This window comes from Sphaeramia orbicularis, chromosome 16 (genome assembly GCF_902148855.1).
Source record: "Sphaeramia orbicularis chromosome 16, fSphaOr1.1, whole genome shotgun sequence".
Lineage (NCBI taxonomy): Eukaryota > Metazoa > Chordata > Actinopteri > Kurtiformes > Apogonidae > Sphaeramia > Sphaeramia orbicularis.
The window spans coordinates 20,001-42,592 of NC_043972.1; the positions used below are offsets into that span (position 1 = coordinate 20,001).

The 22,592-nt window shown below is 38.3% G+C and overlaps 1 protein-coding gene and 1 long non-coding RNA gene across 3 annotated transcripts in view; one reads left to right on the forward strand and one right to left on the reverse strand.

Annotated features, from left to right (window-relative positions):
- Positions 1-12,758, forward strand: part of nod1 (nucleotide-binding oligomerization domain containing 1) — a 28,092-nt gene extending 15,334 nt beyond the window's left edge. For both annotated transcript variants that reach the window (XM_030158850.1, XM_030158851.1), the window contains exons 6-12: positions 6,755-6,838; positions 6,922-7,005; positions 8,017-8,100; positions 8,181-8,264; positions 10,614-10,697; positions 10,778-10,861; positions 12,557-12,758. In XM_030158850.1, the coding sequence (XP_030014710.1) occupies positions 6,755-6,838; positions 6,922-7,005; positions 8,017-8,100; positions 8,181-8,264; positions 10,614-10,697; positions 10,778-10,861; positions 12,557-12,629 (577 nt within the window). In that variant the 3' untranslated portion in view covers positions 12,630-12,758. The remainder of the gene's footprint in view (positions 1-6,754; positions 6,839-6,921; positions 7,006-8,016; positions 8,101-8,180; positions 8,265-10,613; positions 10,698-10,777; positions 10,862-12,556) is intronic.
- Positions 12,759-16,363: 3,605 nt separating this feature from the next.
- Positions 16,364-20,076, reverse strand: LOC115436113 (uncharacterized). Its single transcript, XR_003937778.1, has 2 exons — positions 19,244-20,076; positions 16,364-18,749 (listed from the first exon to the last, which is right to left on the reverse strand). It is a non-coding gene; the product is annotated as an uncharacterized LOC115436113 (long non-coding RNA).
- Between the last annotated feature and the right edge of the window lie 2,516 nt (positions 20,077-22,592).

The following is a 22,592-nucleotide window of genomic DNA, read 5'->3' on the forward strand; positions in this document are numbered from 1 at the left end:
TTTGGGGGTGCAGGTGTTTCACAATGTGTCAAACACACAACTTCTTTTTGTCGCGAGTCAAATTCAGTTCCAAGTCCACAAATTTCTTTACAACTGTTGTCAATTGTTTACTTGATTCAAAAATAAGGATTGAATTACAGATTCAGAAGTTTAACAAAAGCGTCACATCTGTCTTATCTGTGACTGGTTTACTGCCCATTAGTCCCGCCTTCAAATTTGGATGCAAGCCCTGTGATTCCAGGCTAGGATTTTTGAGGGCTTGACCTGAATTTCTGAAGTGCCTTCAGATAATAATATAAAACTGAAATGAATTAATTTGACTTCCTCAAACCACATGCAGGAGTTTAGGTCATTTCACCTTTGAAATAAATGTAGAAATGTGGTTTTCTGCCACTGAATGGGGAGGTTTGGGCTCCACAAGAGAAGTGATACCACCTCAGTTCCTCAGTTTTCTCAAACCAGTGGCATCTGTACCTGAGCTCCTTCTTCTTCTTTGTTTTTATATATATATATATATATATATATATATATATATGTGTGTGTGTGTGTGTGTGTATGTATATATATATATATAAAATACATTTTATTTATAAGCGCCTTTCAAGACACCCAAGGACACTGTACAACAAGATAAAACAAACAATCCATAAAATACAAAGAAATAAACAGATTAAAACAAATAATTACTATATATAGAACTGAAGCAGTAGAATGGACAGTAGAGCTTATGGGGGTGGGCTGTTCTGAACAGGTGAGTTCTGAGTCTGGATTTGAATGTGGGGAGAGAGTCACAGTTATGGATGGATGGTGGGAGGGAGTTCCAGAGCTGAGGAGCAGAGCAGCTGAAGGCTGGGCCTCCCATGGTGCTGAGGAGGACAGGAGGCACGGTGAGGAGGATAGAGGAGGAAGACCTGAGGGAACGGACGGGAGGGGTGACATGGAGGAGGTCTGAAGGTACTGAGGAGCCAGACTGTGGATGGATTTAAATGTGTACAGGAGTTGGAACTCAGTTCTCTGTTGGACTGGGGGCCAGTGTAGTTCCTGGAGGATAGGGGTGATGTGGTGGTGGGAGGGGGTTTTGGTGATAATGCGGGCGGCAGAGTTGTGGACCAGTTGGAGCTTATGGAGGGACTTTTGGGTGAGACCGAATAGGAGGGAGTTACAGTAGTCAAGGCGGGAGGTTAGGAGACTGTTCACAAGAATAGAGGTGGTATGGGGGGTGAGGGAGGGGCGGAGACGGTTGATGTTGCGCAGGTGGAAATATGCAGACCGGATGACGTTATTGATGTGGGATTTGAAAGACAGTAGGCCATGGAGGATGACACCCAGACTCTTAACCTGAGGGGAGGGGCAGACTGAGGAGCTGTCGATAATGAGGGAAAAGATGTTGGTTTTGGAAAGAGTGGATTTTGTGCCAATGAGGAGCATTTGTGTTTTATCACTATTGAGTTTCAAGAAGTTGGAGGTGAACCAGAGTTTAATTTCAGAGAGGCAGGAGGTGAGGGAGGAGGGTGGGAGTGTGGAGCAAGGTTTGGTGGTGAGGTAGAGCTGGGTGTCATCCGCGAAGCAGTGAAAATGGATGTTAAATTTTCTGAAAATATTGCCAAGGGGGAGAAGGTAAATGATGAAAAGAAGGGGCCCCAGGACTAAACCCTGGGGCACACCTGAGGTAACTGGGGTGGGAAAACCACTCCCACACCTATGTGACTACGCTCCCCGTCTTCTGCTGCAGTCACCTGCTCCCCCTGCTGGTCACATCAAACATCACCACGTTCAGAGTCTCCTGTACAGTCTGTAGTCAGACTGAATACCACCCCAGCTGATCTCTCCTCCTCTCCCAGCCCCTCACTAATGACAGTTACACCCCTCACTCACACCAGCTCACCTTTGAGGAACAATCTCTCTACTGGTCACCATCCCATTCCTGTTATTTTCGGTTCACGTATGGGGTTTCACACTGCTAAAAGGCATCGTAATATCACCAATCTCCGCCCATTAATATACACCGCAGTCATTGGTGCGTCCTTCTCTATAGGGTTATGGAATTGCCAATCTGCAGTGAACAAAGCAGATTTTATTGCTGCCTATGCCAACCATCACACACTGGACATCCTGGCTCTCACTGAAACCTGGATTACGCCTGAAAACAATGCAACCCCAGCCGCACTTTCTATCAGCCACACATTCTCTCATACCTCTCGTCCATCTGGACGAGGAGGTGGTGTGGGTCTGTTAATTTCCAACGAATGGAAACACAATCAACTCCTACCTTCAGTCAAATACAACTCCTTTGAATACCATGCCATCCTAGTGACAGCACCAGTCAAACTTTACATAATTGTCATTTATCGTCCACCAGGGCAACTGGGTGATTTTCCTGATGAGCTCGACACTCTGCTTTCCTCCGTCCCAGAGCATGGCTGCCCCATGCTAGTCCTCGGTGACATGAACATCCACTTAGACAATCCCAGCTTCTCAGATTTCATGTCACTAATACTCTCTTTTGAGCTACAGCGGGTTTGCAGTCCTCCAACCCACAAAGCTGGTAAAGAGCTCCATCTCATTTTCACCTGAAACTGCATCACAGATGCTCTCACAGTCACACCTTTACACCTGTCTGACCACTATTTCATTCAGTTCAGTGTGTCTCTCCCTGAAAAACACTCTGCTCCCTCCCCCATGGTCTCTTTCCGCTGCAACCTCCGCAATTTGTCCCCCACCCACTTCTCCACTGTCGTAGCCTCCGCTCTCCCTCCCCCCAGCACTTTTTCCTCCTTAGAGGTTAATGATGCCACTGAGTCTCTGTGCTCTACACTTAGCTCCTGTCTGGATAATCTGTGCCCTCTATCTACTAGACCCGCTCGATCCTCCCAGTCCCACCCATGGCTCAATGATAACCTCCGGTCGCTGCATACCAACCTCAGAGCCGCAGAGAGAAAATGGCACAAAACAAAAAGCTCTTGTGACCTGATCACATTCCAGTCACTATTGGTATCCTTCTCATCCAGTGTCACTGCTGCAAAGAAGGCTTACTATAATAACAAAATGCATTCTGCCACCGACACCAAGAAACTATTCTCAACCTTTAAAACACTACTCAACCCTCCACCTCCACCGCCCACTACTAATCTGACAGCAGACAATTTTGCTTCATTTTTCACAAATAAAGTGTCTACTATCAGCAGTCAGTTCACTGATCCACCCATAGACTGCACGCCTCCTTCTTCAACATCATCATCATCACACACTGCTTCTTCTCCCCTGACTATGGCTACTACTAACTCAACTGATAAAAGCCCAACTGCGTCATTCCCCTCATTTACTCCCCTCACAGAGAACAAGGTGTCTAAACTCCTTTCCTCTAGCCGTCCTACAACATGCCTGTTGGACCCTATTCCATCCAACCTCTTACAGTCTGTTGCCCCTACTATCACAGCACCAATCACACATGTGATTAATGCTTCACTGACTTCAGGAACATTTCCTACAGTATTTAAACAAGCGCAGGTAACACCACTACTCAAAAAACCTTCCCTCACCCCCACTCAAGTGGAGAATTATCGACCAGTCTCACTCCTCCCATACCTTTCTAAGGTCATCGAAAGGGCTGTTTTCAAACAGGTCACAGAATTCCTCTCCCAAAATAACCTCCTGGACATCAACCAATCTGGCTTCAAAATCGGCCACTCCACTGAAACGGCTCTGTTGTCTGTGACAGAAGCCTTGAAAGAGGCTAGAGCAGCAGCCAAGTCTTCAGTACTCATTCTACTGGACTTATCAGCAGCATTTGACACTGTCAATCATGATATCCTGTTATCCATACTCTGGAACATGGGCATCACAGGCCACGCACACTCCTGGTTTCAATCTTACCTTACTGGTCGGTCCTTCAGTGTGTCCTGGCTAGGGCACACATCAGCAGTTCACCGCCTCACCACGGGGGTCCCCCAAGGCTCTGTGTTGGGCCCCCTCCTTTTTGCCATATACACCACCTCACTTGGTCAGATCATCCACTCACACGGCTTCTCATATCACTGCTATGCTGATGATACCCAGCTCTATCTGTCATTCCCACCTGATGACTCCACAGTCTCAGTGCGGATCTCAGATTGTCTCTCTGACATATCTGCATGGATGAAAGCCCATCACCTTCAGCTGAACCTGTCCAAAACTGAACTGCTGGTCTTCCCAGCTAAGCCAACCATACAGCAGGACATCTCCATCACTATTGACTCCATACCTCTGGCTCCTACCAGTGTAGTACGTAACTCACGTTGCCTCTGTCACCCGATCATGCCGTTTCACTCTGTTCAACCTAAGAAAGATCAGGCCATACCTAACCGAACAGGCCACCCAGCTCCTGGTGCAGACTATGGTTATCTCCCGTCTTGACTACTGCAATGCTCTTCTAACGGGCCTCCCAGCTTGTGTTGTCAAACCACTACAGATGGTCCAGAATGCAGCAGCGTGTCTGGTCTTCAATCAGCCTAAAAGGGCACATGTCACCCCCTCACTCACCCTAAAAGGGCACATGTCACCCCCTTACTCATTGAGTTCCACTGGTCTACCCATAGCTGCCCGCATCAAATTCAAATCTTTAATCCTAGCCTACAAAATTCTCCGTGGGTCTGCTCCTGTCTACTTAGGTGCACTAATAAAAGCTTATGTCGCCCCACGACCACTCCACTCGTCTGGGGAACGTAGTCTGGTGGTCCCCAGACCTTGTACAAGACAATCCAGGCTCTTTTCATGGGTCGTTCCACGTTGGTGGAACGCTCTACCAAGTGCTACAAGAACAGAGTCATCCCTGCCTATCTTCAAGAAGCTCCTGAAGACCCAGCTCTTCCGAGAGCATCTCCTGTCCTAGCTCTTTCAAACATTCCATTTTAAATATTCTAATAAGGTTTTTCCCAGGACAACCACAGATTCTTTCACGATTATCTCTGGACCTGCTGCGGTGGTCCGGCCTCTTCCCTGCCCTCATCATCACCACTCACTTATCCTCAACCGCCTCCATGTGTCTCCCCCTACTCCCCCCTTCTCCCCCTCTCCCCCAGTCCCTATCTCTATCGCTCTCTCTTTTTCCCCTTCTCTACTCTCTCTCTTTAACCCCAACTGGTCAAGGCAGACGGCCATCCTCCAGGAGTCTGGGTCTGCTCGAGGTTTCTGCTGTTAAAGGGAAGTTTTTCCTCGCCACTGTCACCAGTCACAAGTGTTTGCTCCTGGAGGATTCTGTTGGGTTTCTGTAGAATTGACTTAGAGTCTGGTTTGACCAACTCTATATATAAAATGTCAAGAGATAACTTTCTTGTGATCTGGCGCTATATAAATAAAATTTGATTGATTGAGTGATTTAATTGGTTTTCCCCTGTAAGTCGCTTTGGAAAAAAGCGTCTGCCAAATGCGTAAACATAAACATAAACATCTGACCTGAAGGATTTGAGCTGAACGAACTGAGTGCGGCCTGACAGATAAGAATGAAACCAGCGGAGGGGGGTATGGGTGACGCCAGTAGATGAGAGTCTACTGAGGAGGAGGGGGTGTGAGATGGTGTCGAAGGCTGCACTCAGATCGAGAAGAATCAGGATGGATAGTGAACCGGAGTCAGCTGCAAGGAGGAGATCATTAGTGATTTTTAGAAGGGCGGTTTCTGTACTGTGGTGTGGGCGGGACCGGACTGGAAGGGCTCGTACAGACTATTGGTCATTAAGTGTGTGTGAAGTTGAGCGGCGACTATTTTTTCAGCAATTTTGGAAATGAAGGGCAGGTTGGATATGGGGCGGAGGTTATTGAAATTGTTGGGGTCTAGACCAGGTTTTTTGAGGATGGGGGTGACGGCTGCAGTTTTGAATTGTGGAGGAACAGTTCCAGTGGTCAGGGAAAAATGAGTGATGGCAGATATGAGGGGAAGGAAAGAGGGAAGGCAGGATATATCTTGCATTGACTGTCCAATTAAGCAGCCCAGGTCCAAATGGCAGCAACTAACAGTTTAACAAGGAAAAGACACTGAATATGTAAAAGTAACACACAACAGTAGTGACAGAATAAGTTTAAGAGAGGTACAGGATAAAAGGATGTGATAAATGTGGATGCTGATTGACCCACTTTGAGTTGCTTTTCTGCATAGTTTCCATGCAAACCTTTAAAAAAACAAAGAGAAATGTACAACTGTGGCAAATTGTTCATTTTAAATGTCTGTTTTATCTTCATGGAGCAGGTAATTATCCAACAAATGTAAATAAACTTGTCTATACGCTGCAAAAATCAAAATCTTACCAAGTGTTTTGTTTTTGTTTTTTGTCATTTCTAGTCAAAATATGTCATCACACTTAAAATAAGACATTATCACCTAAAGAGTAACTTTTCAGTGAGATATAAGAACTTATTTTCAGACAATAGGTCTTGAAAATCTCATCTCAAGAAATCTTACCAAGATAATTTTCATTTGTTCCATTGGCAGATTTTTTTTGTTTGAATTAAGAAAAAAAAAAAATCTTGAAGTATGCAAAAAAAAAAATCTGCCAATGGAACAAGTGAAAATTATCTTGGTAAGATTTATTGACATAAGATTTTCCAGACCTATTGTCTAAAAATAAGTTCTTATATTTCACTGAAAAGATACTCTTTAGGCGATTGTCTTATTTTAAGTGTGATGACATATTTTGACTAGAAGTGAGAAAAATACACTTGGTAAGATTTTGATTTTTGCAGTGTAAGAGTGAATCCATGTCTTTAACGTCACATCTCTCTTCAGACTTTATAACAACCACATCACAGATGTCGGCGCCAGGTTCGTCGCTCAGATAATCGAACAGTGTCCGAAGCTGAAGAAGCTCAAGTAGGTTTAAAACTCATCTGTAGCATCATTAATGATGAAATGATTCGGGTTTCCTCCTAAAACACATCCTTCTCTGTCTTCAGGATTGGTAAAAATAACATCTCAAGCATTGGTGGGAGATATTTGGCCAACGCAATCCAGAAGAGCACGTCTATATTTGAAGTGGGGTAAGACTGAAGTACTGTTTTATACCAGAAAATGTAATTCTGAAGGAGGTTATATGTAGCATTTCTGCTCTCTACACTACAAAAAATGAATATCTAATGTAGATCAAATGACTTGAATTTGGAATATTTATCTTGGCAGATCATTTTTTGGATTTATTTACTTATTGAGACTTAATCGTGTTCAGATTATTTGACTTGTTCCAAGAATTTTCATCTTGAGCTACCCCACTTAGATAATACAATTAATTTTAAGCAATATTTACAACAAAATAAGCTACATAGTTGGGGGTTGAGTATGGAGGACACATGTACAGTTTACCCTCAAGACATTTTTACTTATTTTATGTAGTTTTTGCCTATAAATACATATTTATTGAGTCACGGAATTTTCATAAACCCATACACTGGACAAAATTCAAATCTTACCAAGTGTAATTTTGTCATTTCTACTCCAAATATCTCATAACACTTAAAATAAGACATAACCCCGAAAGAGGAACTTAGGGGAAGTTATAAGAACTTATTTTTAGACAATAGATCTGGAAAATCTGATTTCAAGAAATCTCACAGAGATAATTTTCACTTGTTCCATTGGCAGATTTTTGGCTTAAATTAAACAAAAAAAATCTTGAAATGAGCAAAAAAAAATAAAAAAAAAATCTTGAATACAGCAAAAACAATCTTGAATTAAGCAAAAAAAAAAAAAACTGCCATTGGAACAAGTGAAAATTATCTTGGTAAGATTTCTTGAAATCAGATTTTCCAGATCTATTGTCTATAAATCAGTTCTTCTATCTGACTGAAAAGTTTCTCTTTTGGTGATTCTGTCTTATTTTAAGTGTGATGAGATATTTGGATTAGAAATGACAAAAATACACTTGGTAATATTTTTTTTTCCAGTGTACTATATAGAACTTCTTCATAGAATCAGATCATGTCAGATTGAGTCTCACCAGCAGGTCAGTGGTTCTTTTTTATTGACCTGCTGGGTGTTTTGTTGTCGTGTTGTAGAATGTGGGGGAACAGCATTGGGGATGAAGGAGCAAACGCCTTTGCTGAAGTTTTGAGAAACCACCCGAGTCTGACCAACCTCAGGTAAATAACAGCTGCTTCTAAACAGAAGGAGATTCCTTGGGTTACTACTCTATAAACATGGGTGTGTTTTTGTGTCGCAGTCTGTCGGCTAATGGCATCACATCAGAAGGAGGGAAGAGTCTGGCGAAGGCGCTGATGGAGAACAGCTGCCTCCGAATATTCTGGTGGGTTGGACCTGTAGTTTGAGCTGATGTTTAACCTCCTAAAGACCCAGCTACGGGTTTTCTGTCCATATCTGTGGACAAGAGTTTCACACCTTTATACAAAAAAAAAAACAACAACTGTCCACCACAAAGTACATTCCATAAAATTGTAAAAAAAAAAAAAAAAAAAAAAAGCATCTGAAAAAACTGTTGCATCACGATGTTTCCAATATAGGCAATTATTTGATTTAAAAAAAAATCCCCCCCCCCCAAAAAAAAAGCCAAAACATGTACTTTCCTGGGTCTAAGGAGGTTAAGTAGATGTACTAATACCACACTGAAAATGATGCACTACAAGTCATGAATTCAAACTATCACTGATGTAAAAGTGTGTGTTATAAGCAAAATGTAAAGTATTTAATGTACTGTAAACTCTTTCAGACTCATTTTACTGCAGTACATGTTTAACCCTTTTCAGGTCACTCATAGAAATACTCTGAAACTCAACATTTCAATCTTAGTGTGTTATTGGAGGACATAACAAGACTTTATTACTTTTGTGAAATTTTACAAAATTTTCATTGTATTGAAAGTCAAGGACAATGAAGTTACCATATTTGGTTCCTTACCTGTAAGTGGCAAAAAAAATACATAAATAAATAAAAATAAAAATAAGAAAATTACAAGAAGTATACAAAATACAAGAAAAACACGTAATATGAAGGGAGCATGTACTTTAGACCATTAGAACGTCACTTTTAGAACATTAGACCATCCTAAGTGCTGGTCCAGACCCCTGTCTACATCCACATGATCCCTTTGAACATCATTCTTACATTAGTACCATTACTGCATGGTACTGCCACTGTCTTGTAATGTATGTGGAAATTACTAAAAATAGTCACTTGCCCAATAAAAGGTTAAGATTCAGCTCATTTTAAATACATTATCCACTGCCATTAGTTTAATCTACATCAATCTAATTATGATGTTTGTCATGGGAGAAGAATGAATCTGTAAAAAATCAACACTTCCTGAGCTCAGAAAGACAGCCCTGTTTTCAGCTTATATATATATTTCCAGGATAGTGCAAGAGAATTTTTAGAGTTTGATTAAGATAGGGTTAGATCAGATAAAATAAAATGAGTAAAATATAATAAAATAAATGCTAAACAAAAACATAGTAAGATAAAGTAAGAAAAAATACAATTATTTAACCTCCTAAGACCAAGCTATGGGTTTTCTGTCCACATTTGTGGACAAGTTTCACAACTTTAAACAAAAAAAAACAAAACAAAACAAAAACCCAGAAAGAAATCTGTCCACTGTAAAGGACATTCCATAAAAATGTAAAAAAAAAAAAAAAAAAAAAGGCATCTGAAAAAAACTGTTGCATAATGATGTTTCCAATATAGGCAATTATTTCATTAAAAAGCTTGTACTTTCCTGATATTTCCTGGGTCTCAGGAGGTTAAGAAAAAATATGATACAATAAAGTATGACAAAAAAAATAATAAGTGGTAATAATTTGTCAGAATTTTACAGTGTTACAACTGCATAAACAATTGCAAAATTAAACAAAAAGATATGGTAAAAGACAAAAAAAAAAAAAAAAAGTTAAAATATGAAGCAACACTCAGTTGAAGCAATGATGGTAAATAAGCATAGAAATGAAAAAAATTCCAAGCTATAAACAGCATTGACACTAGATCTTTAACGTTAGAGTTAACCCTAACCCGAACCGAACTCTGTAATACCTGTTGATCCACTAATCCTATCAATACATGTAAATAATTGGTGTAAAATACAGTTCTTCATCTTTTCATGGTCATCAGATACGACCCATTTGGACGTTCAGACCCTCTGTAGTTACCGTGGAAACACCGTCATCTTCTACAACATTAATTCACCAGTAAAACCCATGGAGTTGGATCAATGACAGTGGATGGAGATGCTTGTTTTCATTTTTTATCAGTAAATTAAATGTAAGAAAATTCCGGATTTTCACTTAAAAATGCAAAACACAAAGGATGACATTAATAATACCCTATAAAATTACAATGCTGTTTTTATGTCTTTATAATTTATTCTTGTATTTCAGTCTATCATTTTGCTTTTTGTATTCTTCTGAATGACACTGATTTATGTCTTTAATCTATTCTTGTATTTTTCTTTTCTTTTTGTTGTTTTTTTCCCTGTAAGTTGCTTTGGAAAAAGGCATCTGCCAAATGCACAAATGTAATGAAATGTAACACATGGTGATGAATCAGGTTAAAGGTTAAATATGGTGAAAATTCCTTTGGGAAGTGCCACTAAAGTAGCCCTGGGTGTTTATGGATTAAATCGGTAAACGTCTGTGTGCCGTTGCAGGTTGGTGCAGAACGAATTATCCGACGACGCAGCTCCACATTGGGCCAAGTTGATCGGAGCCAACACGGGTCTGACCCACCTGTGGTAAAGAAAACACACCGGGTTCATTCACCTGCAGACGTGGATCATCAGGAAGTCTCTGACCTGTGTGTGTTTGTCTGCAGGTTAATCAACAACCAGTTCAGTATGGATGGAATCCGACGGTTCTCAGAGGCTCTTGGTCACAACACACACCTCAAAGAGATATGGTGAGGATCAGTCAGAGACGCTGTGTTCGGTCAGTTTGAAGAGGGAAAAAAAGATGTTTCTCTCTTTTGATGAGAAAAAATGTCAGTATTCGATCCTCTATGTGCATTTTAGGAATGCTTTAAAGGGCTCATATTTGTCTAAACCCACTTTCATTAGTCTGTGGTTCATTTGTTTGTGTGTATTTGTGTAAGGTAGGGCAAGATAAGATAAAGTAAGATCAGGTAAAATAAAATAAGATAAGGTAAAATATGGTAAGATAGATGTTTCCCTCTTTTGATAAGAAAAAATGTCAGTATTTAATCCTCTATGTGCATTTTAGGAATGCTTTAAAGGGCTCATATTTGTCTAAACCCACTTTTCTTAGTCTGTGCTTCATTCATTTGTGTATTTGGACCCTAATAGTTCAGACAGTTTGAATTTGAACCCTCCAGCTGCTGCAAAGCTATCTGTATATTAATTTTGGCAAAAATCAAGTGGATTTCTACAACCTGTTTGAATTCCTTCTAAGTTTATTACATTTTATAACTAGTTACATCATGACATTTGCACATATAAGGTCCAGACTTCAGATGAACTTTTCTCAGAGTTTCCACATTTTTTAAAGGATAGTTTGGAGACGTGAATATTTTCATAATGTAATAAAATTACTAAAATGAGTTTGACATCTCTGCCTTAGTGTCTAGATAATTTTAGCTAAGGGGCCACATTCAGGCCAATACACAGTTATGGAAAAAATGTTTAGACCATCAAAAGTCCTCAAAAACAATGGTTCTGCAATCCAGTCCTAACTCCTGTGTGTGTCATGTGACTTAAACAGACAGAAAAGAAAACATGGAATGAATAAAAACACTGTTTTTGTCAGAACAATGACATAAGAACTGAAGTGATTTTGGTTTTTATCCAGAAAACATGTTAAATGCATAGACATCAGCTCTGAAATTCAACTACTATGAGACATTTTTGTTGTTCTCATTCTATTTGTCCAAACAAATGGACCTTTAGTTGGACCAGGCATTAAAATGAACAAGAAATGGAAGAAAACAAGGGGTGGTCTAATCATTTTTTACACAACTGTTGTCTCAAATTGGTCGGACCAGTAAAATAGTATCATATTAACCTATAAATAATGTCACCTTCAAACTTTACTCTATGGTTTAGAGTGAAAAAAGTAAAATTACATTATGAAATTGTTTACATCTACAAATTACCCTTTAGAAAATGTGAATAACATGAACAATCTGCAGTTTCTTCAGAAAAATAAGTGTAATTTCAACAATATTGTGTCTCAGTGGATCCACAAAGACACGAAACATTTAGTAACAAGCAGAATATTATTAAAATGACACTTAATTGTCTTAAGACATTTAATGTTGTTCATGTTTGTTCAGGTTATTCACTTTTTTCATCAAATAGTAGCTTATAAATGTAAACATTTTCATGTTTTTTGGGGGGGTTTTTGCACTAAAACAAAGAAAAATTAGGAGATGTTACTATAATCATATTTTGCTGAGATCATATCGGTCTGTATGTGGAACCTGAACTACGATGATTTTGACACGTTTTATTGTTAATATCTTCGGTGTAATTTTTGCATTTCACTAATTCATCCCACGGACCGTATGTTTGCCACCCCTGGTTTACTGCGTGTGTTTTCTTTTCATAATGTCTGATGGTTTGTAACTCTGTGCCTACAGTGTAAAAGGAAACCAACTCGCAGAAGAGGAAGAGAAACAGTTTGTGGAAGAGAAAAGGCTGCGGTTCCACTGAACAGACGCCAGATTAACCCATAAAGGCCCAAACAGCCAACGACCACCAGCATCTACTGATCTGAACCCTTTAACATCTGCTGATCCACTAATCTGATCAATACATGGAAATAATTGGTGTAAAATACGGTTCATCTTTTCATGGTCATCTGATATGACCCAATGGGATGTTCAGAGGCTCCGTAGTTACCGTGGAAACACCATCATCTTCTACAGCATTGATTCACCAGTAAAACCCATGGACAATGGATGGAGACACTTGTTTTGACACTCAGTTAATGATAGATTTGCTGGGAAAGTCTATTTTTCTTCAGTTTTCTCTGTTTGTGATATAATAACTTTCAACTTGAATCTGAGTTTTTATGAACATCTACGTGATCAGTGAATTAAATATAGGAAAATACCAGATTTTTCACTTCAAAACACAAAATACACAGGATAATATAAAAAATAGTGATAAATCTCTAAAGAAAGGTTAAATATAGAAAAAAATTATAATTTGGGAAGTGACACAAAAGTAGCACTGGGCCTTTATGGGTTAATGTGTTCATGGTGTTAATGTTAAAATACACTGGACATCATTTTCATGGTTCACTGTTCATGTAGAGGGTGTAAAGCTGAATTTATAAGTAGAAGGAAGTGTGAGTTTTAATGAAGCAGAAAAAAAAACACCAACTTCCTTTTTCATGGATGTCTCTATAGGTTTAAACTGTTTGTTGGTGTTTTCTTTATTACACAACTGTTACATAAAGGGCAGTTAATATGAAATCCTTTTTTAGTCTAGTTTTGATGCAGACAGTCGGAAAAACATTCTCTGTTCTCTTGAAGTTCCTGATTTATTTCCCTCAATGGACCTTCTCACTGTGGATTTTCACATTGTGGAACTAAATGAACCTGAAGTACGACTTTGTTCCACTTTTCATTTCTGCTAAACTGAAGAGAAACAGTTTGTACAATAATTTAACCTGTTACATTTTTCATTTTATTTGTTTCTTTATCAGTTTACCATTTATTTGAGATATTTTATGAATATTTAAAAGGTGCTGTGTAAATAAACTTATTAACGTTATAAAAGTAGGGCCTGGAATTGTTGCAAAATTTGATTGAATGTCTGGAAAATAAACACAATTGAAGATGCACAACAGAGAAAGAATGATGGACCTGTTAGTTCATAGAATGTTTACAATGTGTGGAATCCTGCACTTCCCATGATGCAACTCAACATTGTCAGTGATGTTACTGATAGAAAACAATGACAATACAATCATATAATGTATGTTGTGTGACGAAGAAATAAAATGGTTTCTTTATATGTTCTATGTTTAAGTTGTGTCAAAAAAAACACAAAAAAAACCAAAAACATATCAACAACTACATGTGTGCGATTAATGTCTTTCTCTGTGGATTTATATATATAATCCAATAACACAACAGCTAAAAACAGCTATGAAGTTAATCTGTTTCTACTGTGATTTTATTACACCTGTTTTAAAGGAAAACAGTCAATAATGATTCAGCTACTGAGTGAAAAATCATCAACCAGAAATGTTGTAAGAAATGCCCCAATGATATCAATGTTGTTATGGAAAAATGATAAATAAACTTGTTAAAAAAAAAAAGTCATCACCTATCAGCGCTGAGGAGGCAGTATTTGATCAGAGGATTGTGGCGTTGTCGTTCTAACATCAGTAATGAAGCGCAGTCACTTCTCTAAAAAACCTGAAACCTGGTCGATGTGCAGAGTTTGGAGTTCAGTAGCAGCTGTTTTACTTCCTGCAAAAACCAAATAACTGCATGATTTCCTGAACCAGACAAAGAAGGTGACATCTGTTCCTATGTTTCAGTGGTCAAAGATCACAATTATATTAAACCCAACCATAAACTGTTGATGATACTTTAAAGGCTTAAGTAACCCCTTAACTTATTAACACTGACAGTAAAGTGTAGGTCAATATTCAGTCACATATTTAAGTGGTGAAACACGAAGGTTTTTTGGTCCATACGCTACAGTTTAACATATTACTAAACTTGTTATTTTTTCATGTTGTTAATTTTTCAATACTTTAAACTAAAAATATTACAGATTGGCCCTTTAATGTGACTCAAACCATCAGCACAGTCAGTATCATTTGTAGAGATGTATTTACTACTTTAAAATGCATAATCTAATAGGCCTGAAAGATAAGGTAAGGTAAGATAAGATAAAGTAAGATAAGATGAGGTAAATAAGGTAAGGTAAGGTCAAATAAAATTGGATATGGTAAAATAAGATAAAATAAGGCATGGTAAGGTAAGATAAGATAAGGTAAGGTAAGATCAGGTAAAGTAAGATAAGGTAAAATAAAATAAGGTATGATTAGATAAGAAAACATAGGATAAGATAAGGGAAAATATAGTAAGGTAAGATAAGGTAAAATAAAATATGGTAAAATAAAATATGGTAAGATAAGATAAGATAAGATAAGATAAGATAAGATAAGATACCATGCGGATTCCTAAATCTGCTGTCATATATAAACTGGTGTTCATAAAATACCCAGGGGAACTTTTTTATGATCAGCTGGTCAAACAGAAGCTGTGAAAATACAAACTCTATAAAAGCAGAATGTTTCCATCAGACCCTGGACTGAACAGACGTTCAGGGTTTTTTTTAGTTCATGTACAAACAGAGGAAACCCCAGAAAATGTGACCCAATGAAATGAACCACATCCAGCTGAGGCTGAAGGAGGGATGGGGCTTTTACAACATCTGTAATAATAATAATAATAATAATAATAATAATAATAATAATAATAATAATAATAATGGGCAACACGGTGGTGCAGTGGTTAGCACTGGTGCCTCACAGCAAGAAGGTCCTGGGTTCAATTCCAACACCAGTCGACGGGGGGTGGGACCTTTAGTCCATGGGGGTGGGGCCATTCTGTGTGGAGTTTACATGTTCTCCTTGTGTCTGCGTGGGTTCTCTCTGGTACTCTGGCTCCTCCCACCATCCAAACACATGCACTAATAGGTGAATTGCTTAATCTAAATTGCCCACAGGTGTGAATGTGACAGTGTTTGTTTGTCTGTATATGTTCAGTCTGTGATGAACTGGTCACATGTCCAGGGTGAACCCCGCCTTCGCCCCTATGTAGCTGAGATAGGCTCCAAGAGACCCCTGAGACCCTAGTGAGGAGAAAGCGGGTTCAGAAAATGAATGAATAATAATAATAATAATAATAATAATAATAATAATAATGGGGTTATAATGGGACTAAAATGATAAACAACGGTATTTCTTGCATTTTATTTTCTACATTTCTTTTAAGTATTTCATTTTTTTCTGCTGATTAAAGGTTTAATGGTAGGTTTTCCGTCTCTGAACTGAGGACCTTAGACTTTGTAGCTGTTATTAACTATATAAGAGCATGTAATTTCAGTTTAGTGTTTTTTTACACTAAAACAAAGAGAAAAATTAGGACACATTATTATGATAGTATTTTTCTGAGATCCTATTGGTCTGTATGTGGAACCTGAACTAAAATGCTTTCGACACCTTTTATTGTTAAAATCTTCAGTGTAATTCATTCATTTCACATATTTATTCCATGGGCTGGATTGGACCCTTTTGGGGGGGGGGGGTTGGCCCATGGACCACATGTCCATGGACCCTGCACTAAGGGATTGTGTGTTTCTGAGGATGAATCATTACTAGAACAGAAACAGAACCAACAAAACACCAGGACAGAAGGTGAATGTCATCGTCACTTCTATTAAGGCCAGATCTATTGTACATTTCCTCTTAAGATTCACAGAAAAAAAACAAAAAAAACAATCGCTAAACAGTGTCCAAACTGTTCACAGAAATCAAAAGGAATAATGGGAAATCAGACGTAGGGATGACCTGTGAACCCTGGGGGATTCTGGGACTAAAAACAGAGGAGCAGGAGGAGGAGTCCACAGTGCAGGGAGAGTAGGTGAATCTGTAGCACCGCCGTGTGGTCAGACTGGGTATTACAGCTGATCTGTGAGGGGCTCAAACACAGTACGAAGACAACAGCAGCGTTCTGCAGAGTCAGGAGGGGTCCCAACCTCCACAACCCCCTGGTTCATCATGTGGATTCTTAATGTCAGGACATAAACAGAAGGAAATGAAAACAAAAACAGACAAGTATCCGGGGTTAGTCCCCTATTTCGCATTTATAAGCAGCATTTAAACACATTCTACAGGTTTATAACACGCTGTAATGGAGTCAGAAGCACATTCTTATATATTATTTCAGCTGTGCTCAGAGTTGATTCTTATATGTTGACAGTTTTAATCTAATAAGGTGATAAATTACTAAGTGCGTGCAATTAAATTATACTTAATGACCAAAATATTCATGATTACAAAGGGGTTTCAGCAAAAAGTGCATCTATAAGACATTTTTGGTGCTTGTGCTTAAAAAAACACAACTTTCCTGCACATTTTACATCCAAACATAGACTTTTTGGGCTTAATAGGACAAATAGCTTCAAATTTTACGACTGTTAAATTCAAATGATGTTGCAGAATAAATGCTGGCTTTAAAATAGAAATTTCTAATGATTAATTGATCATACAATCAGTGTTTTTAAGTATTGACCTTTAAAGACCTAGAGCAGATTTTAAAGTAAAGTACAAATACATTTTTGTCTACATTTAACCTTCTATCACGATATATTATAATATTATCCTCTGCATTTTGAATTATTTAGTGAAAAGCATGCATTTTACTTTACTGACCATGTAGATCTTCATTAATCATTAGATCTTCATAATTATGAGAACAACTGAAGAAATAAAAATGAATTGTCTCCATATTTAAGCTTTTGGAAGTGATTTATCACCATTTATTATAATATTATCCCCTGCATTTTCCACATATTCATCCAAAATGATTTTCCTTATATTTAACTTTCTGACCATGCAAATATTCATACATTCAAAGGTTATTATATCAAAACCAAGAAAACTGACAAAAAAGTGACTTTTTCCATGTTCACTACGGAGCCTTTGAAGGTCCAAATGGGTCATATCTGATGACAATGAAAAGATGACAGTGCATTTCACACCAATTATTTACATGTATTGATAAAATTAGTGGCTCAACAGGTATTAAACAGTTTAGATCAGTGGATGTTTTGGTGTCTATTTAGGTCTGAGAGGGTAAACTGAGTCTTAAGGCCACATTACTGAAATAAAAGTAGGACAAAGGGTCCTGCAGACCAGCAGCATAAAGACATTCACAAGGTCAAAGGCCATGGCATCAAACGACAGCCCGTATGCGACTTCCTCTCTATTACCAATAGTAATTATATCAATACCTTCAACTGTTTTGAAGTTACAGCACTTTAAAATGTGTCCCATTATAAACCAATGAGGATTTGGAAAATTACAAAAATTCATGAAAAATTCAAAAGTCAGTATTTGTCAGTTCTTTGAACTTGGTTAACCTGACCCCAAGGATCGTCTGCTATGAATTTCAATTGATTGTGGCTTTTAGAGAAGAAGATTCTTGAAAAATTGTTTTACAGACAGATGGACGACCACTGATCCCAGTGGTCCATCAGACCCTTCAGCTGCTGGACCAAAAAGTTTAAATACTGACGAAGTCCAACTGTCTTTGTGGAACTCACTTTTTGTCTTTCTTAAGGTCAGTTACTTACATACAGCTCCTGATTTTACTTTTTTTTTTTTTTTATCATTATCTCCATTAATAAGAATATGAGTACTAAGAATAAGACAAATCGAAACAAAAAAGACAAATCAAATTTTAAAAAGCCAAAAGGCTGACTTTATCTTCTGGAAAAAAACGTTCTGCTTCTTGTTTCTGCTCCTTAATGTGGCCATAATACTCCATCACAGCCAAAACCCAAAAAACGCTGATTATATGATCAAACAATCCCATACTTTACCTTATTGTGTATGAATTCTGTAGCAGTCTTAAACTTTTGTTCAGGTTCATCAGTGTAATCAACAGCAGTCAGTACTGAGGTTTCCAAATTATGGCTTAAATGTTAATTTATTTTCAAACTAAAGCAACAATTTTCATGAAATTTGGTTGAAGGGAAGGAAAAGCCTGTTAACTTTTAAATCAGATCCACAAAAATGGGCTTTTTTGGTCAGTGTATCTTTTGGTAATTGGCTTTTCCTTTCAGAAACAAAAGCAAAACTAGTGGTTAATTGATTTTCATTTTAAAATAAAAGACATTTGTCGACATTCTTGGAGGGAGCATCACTACGATGTCCAGATTTCACATGAATTGGAAGATTCATACAAACCCATTGTTCATAAGAATCTTTGTGACCTAGACATTAGCGCTCTTTCCTTGAAAATGACAACTTCTGATCTCAGAAAATGAAAAAAACAGCCATTTTTGGTCTGTTTTTCCATTTCTGTCAGGTAGTAACTTTCTTTTTTGTCATTAGAAAGAGAAAACAAAAATCAGTCCATTGTTTAAAATTTGGTTTATCTGTTTTGACACTGAAAAAGAAAAACGCTTTGAAATTTAATTTTAATTCCTCTATTTTACAACAAAAATTAATTTACCAATAGTTTTTCTTTTGTTTCTGGAAACAAAATCCAAATACTAAAAGATACATTGACCTTTTTCCTTGACTTTTTCTCTCTCCTTGTCAATTACAGACACATTATTACAAGAAAATGTGAACTTTTGAGCCTGAAACCAACAACTATTTCCAGATTTCTGCCTTTTATGTAACAGTGGTTCTGCCTTAAATGTGCTGTTGGTTTACTGATGGGCTTTGTGCTGCTGCATCACAGTGTGTCACAAACCAGGGTACAGCTCACAGTCATGTTCATGTGCTGCTTGTGAAAACCACAGATTATAAGGCGCCTTAAAGTAAGGTGTTACTCTTCACAGTCTGCAAACATACTGGCTATTAGAGAAAATGGAGCAGCTCATCGTTTCCTGCAACGAAAAGTTTTCACGTGCACTCGGACGAGCGCAGTCAGTCTGAGCTTTGGGATCCACTGGAGTCCATTCCACAGTGACTTTTTAGAATCGTCATGTGGTTCAAAAAAGCTGTACACCCGTGGCCCCCTAGTGGTCGAGGTCTACAGGGAGTCCAGACCAGGTTGAAGAGGGTCCGGTCCTGGTGTTCCAGCCCGGTGTGGGACCTGTTGGCACCGGTGGACAGTCCACAGGGTCACTGCTACCAGGAAACCAACAGGACATTCAGGTTGGATTAGCGCAGAAAAGACCACAGAGGCCGGTTTATGTTCACGCTGGGTCACAGATGAAGCACTTTACAACAGATCAAGCATCAGATGCACAGAAACAGACCAAATTCAACTCTGTTGCAGTAGTGGAAAAAAGGGTATTGGACACATTTAAAATTTTACACTTATTTTGTCATTAAATATTTGTAGAAATGGGTCATTCCATGGCAATTCAACCAATGGTCCCCACATGACTCCCTCAGAAAATTCTGAAAAAGTTCACACTTGTTCACCTACCAGATAAACAACCACATCCAAAGTTTTAATGTCATATCTGTAATAGTTTAGCAGATACAGCCCTTTGAAAATTAATGCTTTTTTTTTTTTTTTTTACTTTTGTAAATGTGCTTTTGGTCCAACTTTGAGGAGCTCTCTGTCCTCAGGTATTCCATCCACACTGAAACTGAAACTGACTGTCTGGGCTGAAACCCCCCTGAAAAGACCATATTTGGCATCCAAATAATTGTAGGTGCCTTCATGTTTGGTCCATGAGGCCTTGAAATCAGGCCCAAAGGCTCATTCTGCAGATGTCCTCTGTCTTCAGACTGTCACTGGGACAGAATGGATGAATGGACACACCTCATGTTTTTACATGGATTCTTCTGGTCCAGATGCAACAATCTACTGCAAAAAAAAACACATTTACATGAAAAGTGTTGCTGTGAGGCAATGAATAAAATGGGTTGATTTCAATTTTTCGCAAAATTACTCTTTATTTGAGCACCCAAATTACCATGGGGCCAGTTAATGAACATTTGGACATTTTTACCATGTCTTCATATATGTTTCAAGAGGTCGTGGACAAAATGTTAGCTTTGGGATAGAACTGGTTCTATTTTTATTTTTTATTTTTTTTACTGCATGACTATTTTCTTCCAATTGTATCCAAACGTAGGTGTAAATGACATTTTGAACAGTAGAATGGCATTGATTATTGCACAAGTTCTGATAATAGATATTTGAACTGGGGTGTGGAACTGCATGATGGTTCAGATAGAAGAATTCTAGATTTCCCAGAACTGGTTCAGGTTGATGCCTGTAGTAGAGACTTCTGGGAAATTGGATGGAGCTGGTCAGCTGGCCCAGTTTCACCAGGGTCAGTGACAGAAATGGCGCTCAGATTTCCCAGAATTTTTAGGATGCTGGCCAATCTAATCTTTCTGTGACATTCAACCTTTAAGATCAATCCAACAACACATTTTTCCTCCATGATGAATAAGTTTGTTCAGGATTATGAACAGAATTCTCAAAATTAGGAAACTTTTACAGAAAAAAACTATAACAGATGACATTTAAATGACGGATGTGTTCGTTTATCTGTAGGTGAATAAGTGTGAATTTTTTCAGAATTTTCTGAGGGGGTCGTGTGGGGCACTTTCTGAAATCTGCTTGATTTGGGATGGAATGACCCAAAAATATTTTGGTGTGGCTGCATCAGACAGATAAAAACAAATGATTAACCCTTTAAACCAGTGTTTTTCAACCTTAGGGTCGGGACCCACGTGGGGTCACCTGGAATTTCTAGTAATTGATAAAAATAAAAAAATACTAATACAGAATATATGGTGAGTTTAGAGAGACAATCCTAACACATAAAAGACATGAGAAACTGTGAGTCTGAAACTGAAGCACTGTTGAAACATGAACTTCACTGACCTCCTCTAGTGTCTAAAGGTGTCTGTATTTGTTAAGGGAAGGACTGGTCTTCTTGTCAGACAGTTTCTTAACCCTTTATCGGGCAAGTGACTATTTTTGGTAATTTCCACATACATTACAAGACACTGACAGCAACAGTTACAGCAGTGTTTTTCAACCTTGGGGTCGCCTGGAATTCAAATGGGGTCACCTGAAATTTCTAGTAACTGATAAAAAAGAAAAAGAAAAAAACTTACTAATAAATAATCTATGGTGAGTTGATAAAGACAATCCCAATCCATGACAGACAAACCGAAGCTGAAACTGCAGCACTGTGGTTCTGTTTGTGTCACATGTTCACTGTGGTCAGTTTCAGATGCTGCAGCTCTTTCATAATTCATAGTTTCAGTTCTTGTTTGTTCAGTATTAATTGTCCTCCTTGTAAATCCCAGCTGGACTGACTGGACAGATCCTGAGCCTTTGTGCAGTAATCTACACCTGGATTTACTGCCTCTGTCCACAATAATAGACATTATATAGACTAAATGTGTCTAAAATTAACATTTATTTGCAACATAGTATAGCAAACTATTACATGATCAAAAACAAATTAATTTGAGCAAAACAAAAGTTTCCGTTTTAAATGTCTGGGGTCGGCAGAAATTTGTGATGTTAAAATGGGGTCAGGAGACAAAAAAGTTGGGAACCACTGGATTAAACCTTAAATCTAAAATGGTCCACCTGGCCTTTTTTTTTTTTTTATTTTGACTAAAAGGTCAGAAAATATGCTGGGTGAGTCCGTTTGCCCATTTTTCCAGAGCCCTTCTTTTCCAGATCTTTCAAAATCTAGCAGTCATTTACGATTTACTGCATGTTAAAATACTGATAAAACGGCGTCTTCTCCAGCTTCTGATACAAGCGAGTGAAATTCCCACAATAACCCAATTAAACCCATAAAGCACAATGTCTCAGGTTTCAGAAACTGTTGGAATTTTTCCAATTGCACAAACAGTGAAAGAGTTACAGCCATTTAAACTGCATAAGCACAGGGTGTGTTAGCGCTGACACGTCAGATTCA